The 12287-nt window shown below is 42.6% G+C and overlaps 1 protein-coding gene across 4 annotated transcripts in view; it reads right to left on the bottom strand.

Moving 5' to 3' along the window:
• Positions 1-12287, bottom strand: part of LOC138735794 (protein phosphatase 1 regulatory inhibitor subunit 16B-like) — a 139100-nt gene that overhangs the window by 16486 nt on the left and 110327 nt on the right. For all 4 annotated transcript variants that reach the window (XM_069884223.1, XM_069884224.1, XM_069884225.1 and 1 more), the window contains 2 exons: positions 7713-7837; positions 5381-5506 (listed from right to left, as the gene is read on the bottom strand). In XM_069884223.1, the coding sequence (XP_069740324.1) occupies positions 5381-5506; positions 7713-7837 (251 nt within the window). The remainder of the gene's footprint in view (positions 1-5380; positions 5507-7712; positions 7838-12287) is intronic.

The following is a 12287-nucleotide window of genomic DNA, read 5'->3' on the forward strand; positions in this document are numbered from 1 at the left end:
GAACAAATTCATATCGAAGCCAAGATGTGTTTTAAAACTGTTTATTAGTGAACCCAAAAGGACTCATACCGTGGTAACATATATCGTTTGTAGTAACGTCCTTGCTAACTTGATAACAGTAACCATCTTGCTAACGTGACTAATGATGACGTTCCTGATAATATCGTAACGTTGTTGCTAATGGTCAGCAGAAACTATCGGAGCCCTACTCACCCACCATTTCTATCCCGCCGTTACAGTCAATGCAGGCGAACGACTCTCCAAACCCGTGGAACCCCCGCGCATGCTCCAACCACTGAACTGAATAGCGCGTGCGCACCAGCAGAAACAGAACGGGTGCAGCCTCCGGAACCCGGGATGCTGCCGACACCCGCGACTTCTATCATCAACAATAAACTACGCGATCGGGTGAGCTCTGGCAAAGGATTAACTATAGAAAGTATAATTAAAATATTCATGCTGTCTGCTCATTTGGGGGCAGTGTGGTTAGCCTAGTGGTTAAGGCAACTTGGTTTCTAATCAAACACTGTCTGTAAGGAGTTTGCAGGTCCTTCCCACCACCTTGTGGGTTTTCCCTAGGTGCTCTGGTTTCCTCCTATGTTCCAAAGATAGAGGAGGTTAGTAGATTAACTGGTCACAGGAGTGTATCTGGGTGGGCTGGAAGGGCCTATTACCGTGCTGTATCTCTAAACTAAATAAAATTATTTAAAAAAAGATTCAGGTGCTCTACATTATTGACATCTGCATTCAGCCAAGAAAGGTAGAGGGTTTATCTCCAGTGTTTTGCTCAACGTTCACCCTAAATTAATAGCATTAAAATAAACCACATTTCCATTTGTAGGAGTTACATTTCCATCAGCGGGAACTTGCTCTATGCAAATTGCTGCCGTGTTTCCTGCACTAGAATAATCACTGCATTTCAAAGTTATTCCATGGGCTGTAAAAAAACTTTGGGGCATCCTAAGCGTCAGGAAAGTCACAAATTTTTCTGTTAACCGAAGCTAGTTTTAGGCTGTCTGCATCACGGCCATTAAAATACGTGCACAAGCAGTGTTTGGACAAAAGTCACGGGCACGGCCATCTCCTCTCTGAACCCTTGACAGAACCAGAGAGTGTGACTGAAAAGTAAACAGATGTGACTTTATCAAATTCATTATCAAGAACATGATGGCATATTTGACTAATGGATTTATTTTACATTTCTTTCATTATGTCAATAGAACACAAATGAACATTTGTTCGTTACAAATTTACAAAGTCACAAAACCAATGATGAGGTTGGGGGTTCTAGCAGTTAGTGGCATTTGGTCTTTATAAATGCTCAAAATAATGGTGTTGGCTGAGCTGGTGTAACAGCAATGCTGCCGTTAATGCAGGCCTGAAAGAGTGGAGTGCAGAGACACAACGTTGCTCCGAAATTTTCAATTGCCTGGTCCAAATGTCTGGGCAGGCTTTAAATGGCCTGTTAAAGGAGCAGATGGTGTTTGCAAGTAAAATCCTGCAACTATAGAGGTGTCCCCAAGATGGAAGTGCCTGTGCTCGGCAGTGGCCATGAGGGCATCAGAAATGGGGAGAACGTTTCCCCCCACCCCCCCATTGAGAAACAGAAATAGAGGAGGTGAACCTACAGGATGGTGACCATAGCAGCAGACCAGCAAGTGGCTCAGTGGCTGAGGGGCCCACACAGGCTGCTAGTGCCTTGCGGTAGGGGGACCCGCATGGGCTGAAGGCTGCTGAAGACTGGCTCATAGGAACCAGGATATTGCAACGGGGGATCGAAAGGGAGCTGAGGGCAAGGCCTGAAGGGCCTCGGGCGCTGAAGGCTTCCTGATCGTGTCGGAGGTTTGGATCTGGAGCTCAGGATGCCAATGAATCAAACAGGAGTTTGTGTGGCTAGAGAGCACTGGAGGCAAATCCTCAGGCACTCAGTGACTCTGAAGAGACTCTCTTCTGCTTCTCTTTCTCTCTTACTGTAAGGAGTGCCAGGCGACACTAACGTTGAGTCTTTGTCTGCCTTACAGCAGGCAATTTCATATAATATTACATGTTCTTTACCATTACACAACTCTAAAAGAATCTTAAATCTTATCTTTCAAGAAATTGGCCATTTCAGAGATCTACCAGATGAGGGAGTTACGTTACTCACAAACAGTTGATTTTATTGTGGATTTGAAATCAGCACATAATTGGTTATTACTTAGAAATATTTTTACTAGTTCAACACCAGAGCCTCGGTCTGATTTATAACCCTGTAGTTAAAACAAAGGCCAAGCCTTTTATCAGATAGGAACTGGCGGGACTCAGTCAATCAGGCAACATGTGGAGAGAAACAAACATGCAACATTTTGGATCAGGATGATTCACGATGATACTAAACCAAGTGGCAAGTCTGGAGGAGGATGTAAAGAAGCTTTAAGGGAATGTAAGCTAAGTGAGTGGTGCCAGGACATGCCAGATGAAATATCATGTGGAAAACATGAAGGTCCCAGATTGAACTGCTTGACTGGCCACTTCCCTCCATACACGCTGCCTGCTCACTGAGCCCACCCAGCTCCTTTTGCACTCAGGATTGCAGCATCTGCAGTTCTTGAGCTTGCAGTGTCTGCAGTGTTTAGTGTCATTTGTACTTAAAATCGTGACTAAGGTATTTTTGTAAAGCATAGTCATGGATTACAGGCATTTGTAGCATTTGTTTTCTTAATTAATTGCTTCACCTATCAGAGAAGCATACAAATAAACCTAGTCCCAAAACTAGAATCAGAATCTGAATCAGAATTTATGGTCATGAACCAGTTACAAAATTCATTGTTCTGTGGCAGCGTCCCAGTGCAAACATTTCTATAAACCACCTTACAAATAATTAAAAATAGTGCAAGACAAAGTCAGGCAGTGTCTTTGGTTCATTGATTATTCAGGAATCTGATGGCAGAGGGGAAGAAACTGTCCTTGTACCGCTGAGTGCTCGTCTTCAGGCTCCTGTACCTTTTTCCCAATGGTAGCAGAGCGAAGCGGGCATGGCCTGGATGGTGGGGGGTCCTTGAGGATAGAGGGCTGCTTTATTAAGACTCTGCCTCTTGTAGATGTTCTCGATGGAGTGAAGTCTGGTGCCCGTAATGTTGCAGGCCGAGTTAACTACCTTCTGGAGTTTTTTCTTGTCCTGAGCATTGGCACTTCTGTATTAGACAGTGATGCAACCAGTCAGAATGCTCTTCACAATACACCTGTAGAAATTTGCAAGAGTCTTTGGGTGTAATACTGAATCTCCTCAAACTCCTGACAAAGTATAGCCATTGGCGAGCCTTCTTCATGATTATATCCACATGGAGGTTGCAGCACAGTTCCTCAGAGATATTGACATCCATTGTTGACCCCCTAGATGAGGACTGGTTCGTGTTCTCCTGATTTCCTCCTGAAGTCCACAGTCATCTCCTTGGTTTTGCTAATGTTGAGTGCAAGGCTGTTGTTGTGACACCACTCAATTAGCTGATCTATCTCCCTCCTGTACACTTCCTTATTGCCATCCATGATTCTGTGGACAACTGTGGTGTCATCGGCAAATTTGTAGATCGCATTTGAATTGTGCCTGGCTACACCATCATGAATGTGGAGTGAGTAGAACAGTCCACCTGTGTTTATCTTCAGTGAGGAGGAGACGTATGTTTCCAATTTGTATTGACTGTGGCCTTCTGATGAGGAAGTCAAGGATCCAATTGCAGAAGGGTATGCAAAAACTTGTTGTCCAGCAATGAGGGAATAATGGTGTTGAAGGCTGAGCTGTAATCTTGAGTTGTTGTCCAAGTGTTCCAGAGCTGAGTGGATAGTCAGTGATATTGCGTCTACTGTGGAGCAACGATGCCAAGAGACAAATTGGAGTGGGTCCAGTCCTTTATTTAGGTGCATATTAATTCTGGCCATGCCCAGCCTTTCAAAGCATTTCTTCACAGATGTGAGTGCTACTGGACGTTAGTCATTGAGATAACTCACTCTGCTCTTCTTCGTGACTGCAGCAGTCAGAGGTTGAAAATGCCCATGAACACTCTAGCTAGTTGGTTTTCTTTACCCTGCCAGGTACGCCATCAGGGCCTGATGCCTTGCGAGGATTCACCCTCTTAAATAATGTTCTGACGTAGACCTCAGAGACAAATATCACAGGATCCTCAGCCTTTGCAGGGATTCTCACAGGCACTGTGGAGTTCTCCTCAAAGCGGGCATAAAAGGTGTTCAGCTCATCTGGTAGTGAAGCATCACAGCCACTTCGCCCTTACTTTGTAGGATGTACAATCCCCGCCATAGGTGGCGAGTATCTGTCTCTGTCTCTAGCTTCCTCTGGAATTGCTTCTTTGTTGCTGAGATAGCTTTCCACAGGTCGTATGAGGACTTATTGTAGAGATCTGGAACACTACCCAATCTCTCACCATTTAAACACAACATTGTTTTTTTTAATTGCATGCAAACCATTTACCGCATAATATTCTATCTGCCACATCCTTGCCACTCGGCTTGTCGACATTCTGTCCAAGTCTATATACTCCATCATTCTCCAGAATCTCACTAGCAGGGTGTCATTTGCAAATTTGGAAATGTGATATTATATGCCCTTGGTCAAACCACAAATAACTGTGCTTTACACATTGAAGTATCCCATAGCATGTCACATGTCACCCTGAGAAAGATCCATTTATTAGCACTCCTTTCTTTCTGCCCAATAACCAATTCTCAGTCAAGTGAAACGAGAAAGTCTGCAGACATTGTGAATGCTGTAAGAACACAAAAAAAGGGCTCAGTCACCAAATGTTGATTAAATATCTTTATCTCCTATGGACGCTGCAAGACCTACTGAGTTCTTCCAGCATCTTTGTGTTCTTACACCGATTCTCAGTCCCTGTGAGTACAATATCCCTAATTTCATGTGTTCTAACCTTGTTATCCCAATCTCGTGTGGGATCATATGTGGCACCGATTTCCACTTTTCTATCCTCTCATCACAACCTCAAAGAAATTCAACAGATTAGTCAAACGTGATTTTCCTTTCATAAACCACATTGCCTCTTTTCAGATCTGTTATTATGTTTAGTCCCAAGTTATTTATAATCTTCACCAAATTTTTAAAGAGGCCATTTGCCTACAAAACCTACAAGGTCTTTGGGATGGAGAACCAGAGCACCTGGGAGAAACTCCACATGCCTAGAGAGAGAACATGCAAACTCCACACAGGCAGCACTGGACATCAGAAATGAAAACAGGGCTCTCACGCTATGAGCCAATGGCTCTGCTTGCTGCACCTCTGTGCCACCCAACATAAGATGTTTTTTACCCCTATCATGGTTACACACCCACTGGCATACAAAATGTACCAAGAGCTGAAGCTCCCAGCACTGACCTGTCCCCAGCAGGCAGCTGCATGCAGTGGCTCCCAGCCATCACGGTCCTTGAGGTTGACTTTGGCTCCGTGTTCCAGCAGTAACTCAGCAACGGTGCAGAAACCATTAGCAGAAACTACGTGTAGCTGAAAAAGAGACAAACAAGAGACATGGCACATTGAACAGTACAGCACCGGAACAGGCCCTTTAGCCCACAATGTCTGCACCCAACATGATACCAAATTAGACTAGATCTCCTCTGGGTGCACATAATCCATATCCTTCCATTCCCTGCAGTTTCATATGTCTCCTCAAGCATCCTGAACACAGCTATCATATCTACTACCCTTGGGAGCTGCCTCCAAGCACCCACTACTCCCCGTACAAAAGCCTTGCTCCATACACCATTAAACTCTCCCCCTCTCACCTTGAATGCATGCCCTTTAATATTTGAAATCTTTACCCAGGGATAAAAACATCTTACATGAAGTGATCAGTCACTTACACAAAGAAACAATGGGACAATAATCTATTCCTGTATTAATTGGGATTTAAGAGAATGGGGGCGGGGGCGGATCTCATTGAAACATTTTGAATATTGAAAGGCGTGGACAGAGTAGATGTTTAAAGATTGGAGAGTCTAGGACAAGAGGGCACAACTTCAGGATTGAAGGGTATTGGCTTGGAACAGAGATGCATAGGAATTTCTTCAGCCAGAGGGTGGTGAATCTGTGGAATTTGTTGCCACAAGTGGCTGTGGAGGCCAAGTCATTGGGTGTATTTAAGGCAGGGATTGATAGGTTCTGGATTAGCTGGGGCATCAAAGGTTATGGGGAGAAAGCCTGGCAGTGGGAGAATGGATCAGCTCATGATTAACCGACAGGGCAGACTCGATGGGCTGAATAGCCTACTTCTGCTCCTGAATCTTGTGGTTATCATCAGAAGAGAGAACTAATTATGAGAACGTCCCACAGAGAGAATTAACTGCGGAGCATTATTCACGCAAGAGCTTGTGCATGTTCACTCCTTGCTTTCTTTTGATCAAGGCCTTACATAAATGTCACATCAAGTCCACAGTGCAATAGACTGTGATTATACAGGATCATGGGGCAAAGCAAGGATATAACTGATAATGTAAAAACACAGAAATGCTGGACGAATTCAGCAGGTCTTGCAGCATCCATTAGAGGTGTATAAACTAATGTTTTGGACCTGAGCCCTTCTTCAATGAATGAGCAAAAAATAGGCAAGCGCTTGAAACATTGGTTATATATCTTCACCTCTTATGGATGTGCGAGACCTGCTGAGTTTGTCCACCATTTTTGTGTTTTGACTACAATCACAACTTCTGCAGACTTTTGTATTTTATTACATAATTGATAAGGTTTAGGATTTAACACATTGAAGTTTGTTTTGTGTTTTGCTGTTCTCGTGGTTCTCGATGTCTCATTCTTATTGTGTTTGGTCTGTCTCTCACCTCTTAAATTAACTTTCATCAATAAAAGTTGTATTGAGGTTTATAGTGTGAAAAATAAAAAAATTTTAAAAAAAAGTTGTATTGGAGCATGTAATCCTTTCTAGATTAAGTAGTGCTTTGACATTCAGAAATTAGGCTTCAGCCTCTTAAATCAACATAACATTGATGATCTTGTTGATTCCTATATGTCCCAAAAGTCATCGAAACATCTCCCAACATTTGGGCAGTAGCAAACGAGAGTCCAACACTGGGTTAGTTATAGTGTTTGGCAGCATCTGGCCAACCAAGCCTGTGTTTGGAGATGTCCAGATGTTTGGAGATATTTCAGGTGACTTTGGAGACATGTACCCAGCACTGTTAATATTAATAAGACCATCAATGTTTTGAATGATGGTTTGATCCACAGGGAGGCATGAGCCACACATCTTCTCTCCGTAGGGTATCAGGTATTTATGTGGAAAGTTGTGAATGGCCTCAGATCATAATGTCTGGGGATTAAAAGTAATTATTCCAAGATATTGAAAAAGGCAAGGGACGACATATAAACTGCTAATGTGCAGACCAATACTGGTCCAGGGAATTACCAACCTTCTACTCTTACTACAGTATCTTGAAGAATAATGTGGTACTTCTTGAAGATTAGGTGCTTTCCAAGAACAGGCCAAGTTCTCTTAAAAGCACATCATGTCATTAGTATCATTAACTCTTGCCCCATCGACCTGGTATCATTAACTCTTGCCCCACTGAACTGATATCATTAAATCTGGTGCTCTCTATCATGTAACCTATTGTGGTTAGGTAAGCATTGATTACAAAGGAGTCAATAAATGAACTACAAATAACAGCGCAATGATCTTCATCTTGTCTCTACTTACCAAGGTGGCTCCTTGTGCATCTCTTGCATTGAGATCATTGCCCTGCTGAACTGCCTCTGTGATATCTACAATCATCTTCTGCTCCATCGCTGTGCGGATTTGGTCAATTTTCTCCTGAGTGATCCCTGAAGAGGATTTAAAGATGAGAGCTTGTTAAATCCCATAACTACCAATCACAAACAAATCCTGAAGAGACTGACAAGAAATTTGATCATCATTTAAAGGACCTTTATTTCAAGGCCAGGCGAGAAATCAGTGATCTTGAAATTTCGCCTGAAACGTTTCTCTCTCCATACGTGGTGCCTGACCTATTGAATATCCCCAGAATTTTCAGTTTTAATTTCAGATTGCTTGGATCCATGATTTTTTTTAAGGAGGACATCTTGGTCAGCTGAACTGACCCTTGTACAATCTAGATTCAAGCTGTTAATAATTGATGACCATCTTGTCTCAAGCTAGCTAAGGTTTGATTGTAGACTTTGCCTGGCAGGGCTCTCATTGCACATTAGCCAGCACAGTATTTAGCCTTTGAGGCCAAATTATGATTTTCCATCTGTTCCTCACGACCATATGAGAGTAGTAAAACAGAGGCACTTTATTAAGTTCAAAACAAAATGTGCCTTGTGCAAGTTAGGCCTATGAAGCTTGTAGGAAAAGAATTAGCAGTTTTAATGATAAAGTTGGTAAATACTATTCTATCTTTTTCCTCTAAGTAATAGCCAACCTGAAGTTTGTACATGAGATCAACCATAAAAGTGAACCAAAAACTGCAAAGCGCATCGCGAAAGCAAATAAACGTTCATTGGTGCTGGTTGCATGCCGATTGTAGCCACATTACACAGCAATCAAACGTCAAGTGTAACCAATTGGGATCATCCTGAGTTTCCGATTGCTACTAACTGGAATGTTTTATTAGAGGGGAACTGCTGTTCTACCAGGGAAGCCCAAGCATTGTTCCTGCCTAAGTTCGTCTGCTACTTTACTTGTTTTTAAGTTGGAGGTTGTTGACCTCAGTATGGGGAACAACCAATCACCTGTCACTCATGCAAACTTCAGGTTAGAAATACTAATAAAACATCACATATTTTTCAAGTTCACTGACCAAGACCAAAATCAAATGATTGATTGTAAAAACACAAAATGCTGGAGAAAGTCAGCAGGTCAATTAGAGTCCTTTATATAGCAAAGGTAAAAATACATAGCCATCATTTTGGGCTTGAGCCCTTCATCAAGGTATGGAAAAGTGCCCGTACAAAAGAGTGGGTGGTGGGGGGAGGTACAGTCGCAAAGGCAGGAGGGAATAGGTGAAGAAAGGAGGGAGGGGACAGCAGTGACCAAAGGGAGGGATGCCTAGGTGAATAGAGAGGAAAGGGGGAAGGGGGAGGGGGAGGGGGTGAGAGGAGAGCAGGTTAGCAGGTTAGCAGAGACCCGTAAAATTCTTTGTTTAACGCCATCTGCCTGGAGAGTGCTCAGACGGAAAATCAGGGGCTGTTCCTCCTCGACTGATAGATATGATACGAACGGCATCCCATGGCAAAAGAATCCCATGTAAAGCAGTAAGATAAATCAATAGTTAACCAATTGATTTTGATGATGGTCTATGTGAAGAATGTCAGCCTAGAGATGGAAGAAACATCTGCTCTTCAAAGAGTTAATATCTACAAATATACATATATGTGTCAGTTCCTTAGGAAGAGGAACCCTTGACAAATTTACGTCAACCCCTCACTAACCATAGATTTTGAGCCCTGACCCAGGATTATATTTCAACCCACAACCTTATGAGCTGGAAATAAATACATAACAAAATTGACACCAGAATATTGCCCAGCAAATCAGATACATGAGCTGGCCATGACTATGGCCTCATAATGGTTTAAAGTCGCAATAGAGCATCATATCACACTAGTTTTGAAAACAGGTTGTCAGAATGGCTGCAAAGGTTTCATTTCCTGAGCACCTGAATTTTTAGATGATGTATTATTAATAGTAATGATTAATTTACATACCAATTGCTCACCTATCAGGTTTTTGCTTAAAATAAATGGTAAAAAGATCGTTCCATCCAACAATATTCCAGCACTAGTGAACAATGCAGACACTGGTTGGACACTCATATCATAAATTAGTCTAATCTCTCAATTCTAGATATGTACACAAAGGGAGGTTTATATTTCTAAAGTATCTTTCACAACTGCAGATATTTTTATGAATGCTACATGCAAAGTATTTCCAGTGAAAGGCACAATTGCATCATTGCACCATTCCAAATTACTCAGATATAGCTAAACCATAGTAATAAATGTATTTTGGAGAACTGTAAAACATAATTGCAATATTTGTTTAATTATCAAAGATGAACAGGCTGGTAGGTTTCTTCCATTCTCATAAGAAGCCAGGCACGAAGGTAGCAAAATATCTGAAGCCAAAGGCTCACAGTTACATATTTATGGCCCTTGAGCTGCTGCATCACGTTATCAGCCATCTGCTGCTGGAATTATCCATCTCACAACATTGTTTCTTTCAATAGTGTCTGCTCTGAGTACTTTTCAGTAGTACTCTTGCCTCCGGGTTGGAATGCTCTGCATTTAAACCCCTCTGCATAAGCATGCTGGGTGCAGTGCAGTATGGAGGGGGGATTACAAGTGCAAGGCCCATGAGCTGTCTCAGGATTCATAATATGCTGCTAAAAGAAGTACTATGCCCATTCATTTCCTGGTCGCCCAGCATTATCCATCAGTCAACCTCACCAAACGGATGATCTTATTCCTATTTTGGTGAATTGCTATGGAATCTCTGCTGTTTTCCATACTTAACCATGACTACTCTTCCAAAGTAATTCATTTGCCCTGAAATATTTTCGATGTCCTGAAAGATGTGAAAAGCACTCTGTAAATACATTTTTTTCTCCTTCCTTCGCACAAAGTGACGAGCTCGCTCCCTTATCCACCTCTTACCTCCTGCCTGTGGGTGGGCCTGTGCTCCTCCCCCTGCCCAGCTACCCCGTCCACCATTTTGTTCGGGCACCTGCCTACATTTTGCTCGTATTTTGATGAAGGGCTCAAGCCTGAAGCGTTGGTTATGTATATTTATCTTTGCCATATAAAACACGCTGTTTGACCTGCTGAATTTCTCCAGCTTTGACTTCAATCATGGTGTCTACAGTCTTTTGTGTTTCCTCTGCATTATATAACTTCCCACAATGTTCTCATAAACTGTTAACATTTATTGTTTTGAGTTCAACTTCTGTGGGAACTACTGCATTCGCAATTTAAAAAATGATGTCTCTGTTGCAGTATCATAGATAATAGAGAAACTTATGCAATGCATTAGGAGTAAAACTGATTTCTACAAATGCAGGAAATGTGGCACATGGGAGACTGCAGTTGCTGGAATCTGAAGCGAAACACAATCTGCTGGAGGATCACAGTGGTTTGAGCAGCTTCATTGGGGAAAAATGGTTCCTCCAGCAGATTGGAAGAATGGAAGAAATATATTAACGTCATCCCCGAATCTACTCAACAACTGAGTATCCACAGCCCTCTAAGCACAGGGAAGAAAGTGTAAAGATCCACATCATCCCAAGGCAAAAAAAAATTCTTCCTCAGTGCACTCCTGAACAATCTACCCTGTATTATGGGGGTGGCCAAACTCATTTAATGTACGAGCCAGGTATAATAAACTTCAGATGTTTGAGAGCCGCAAGACAGCTTATTTCAAGCCACACCCACTAAAACTACCACTGTGAACACCATCTCGCTCGATTCCTGTCTCAGCCAACATATTTTCGCAAGCTGCACATTATATGTCAAAGAGCCACATGTGGCTTGCGAGCCCCAGTTTGGCCACCCCTGCTATATGCCCCTAACTAAGAGAGCTAAATTCATGATATATAGCCTGTCAATCCCTCAGAATTATATATACTATACACTTCAATGCCTAATCATTTCTTTAAACTCAGAGCAATGATATTTAACACAAACTTCACACACATCATCTCCTCACTTGTCAGGAAGGCGTAACAGTGACCGTACTTCCTGAAAAGACTGAGGTGGGCAAGGCTACAGGCCACCATCTTACCAGTTTTCTACAGGAGCTCCTAGCCGCTACATCACAGTGTGGAACAGTTGCTGTAGGGCATTGAATCAGAGGTTAATCCACAAGACCATAAGAGCAGCAGAGAGGATTACTGGTGTCTCCCTCCCTCCCAGCAACATGATTTATTGGGTTAGTTGTTTAAAGCAGGCTCACAAAACCATTGGGGACCCCTATCACCCAACACGCAGCCATATCTGGCATTCACTCTCCAACTAATGGAGTGACTTGTTTCATAACTGCTTGTTGTTATTAAAACCAATGCACAATAATAATATCTACCTTAATCTTTCTTTGGCTTGGCTTCACGAATGAAGATTTATGGAGGGGTAATGTCCACGTCAGCTGCAGGCTCGTTTGTGGCTGACAAGTCCGATGCGGGACAGGCAGACACGGTTGCAGCGGTTGCAAGGGAAAATTGGTTGGTTGGGGTTGGGTATTGGGTTTTTCCTCCTTTGTCTTTTGTCAGTGAGGTGGGCT

The sequence above is a fragment of the Narcine bancroftii genome, chromosome 6 (genome assembly GCF_036971445.1).
Source record: "Narcine bancroftii isolate sNarBan1 chromosome 6, sNarBan1.hap1, whole genome shotgun sequence".
In the NCBI taxonomy this organism is placed as follows: Eukaryota; Metazoa; Chordata; class Chondrichthyes; order Torpediniformes; family Narcinidae; genus Narcine; species Narcine bancroftii.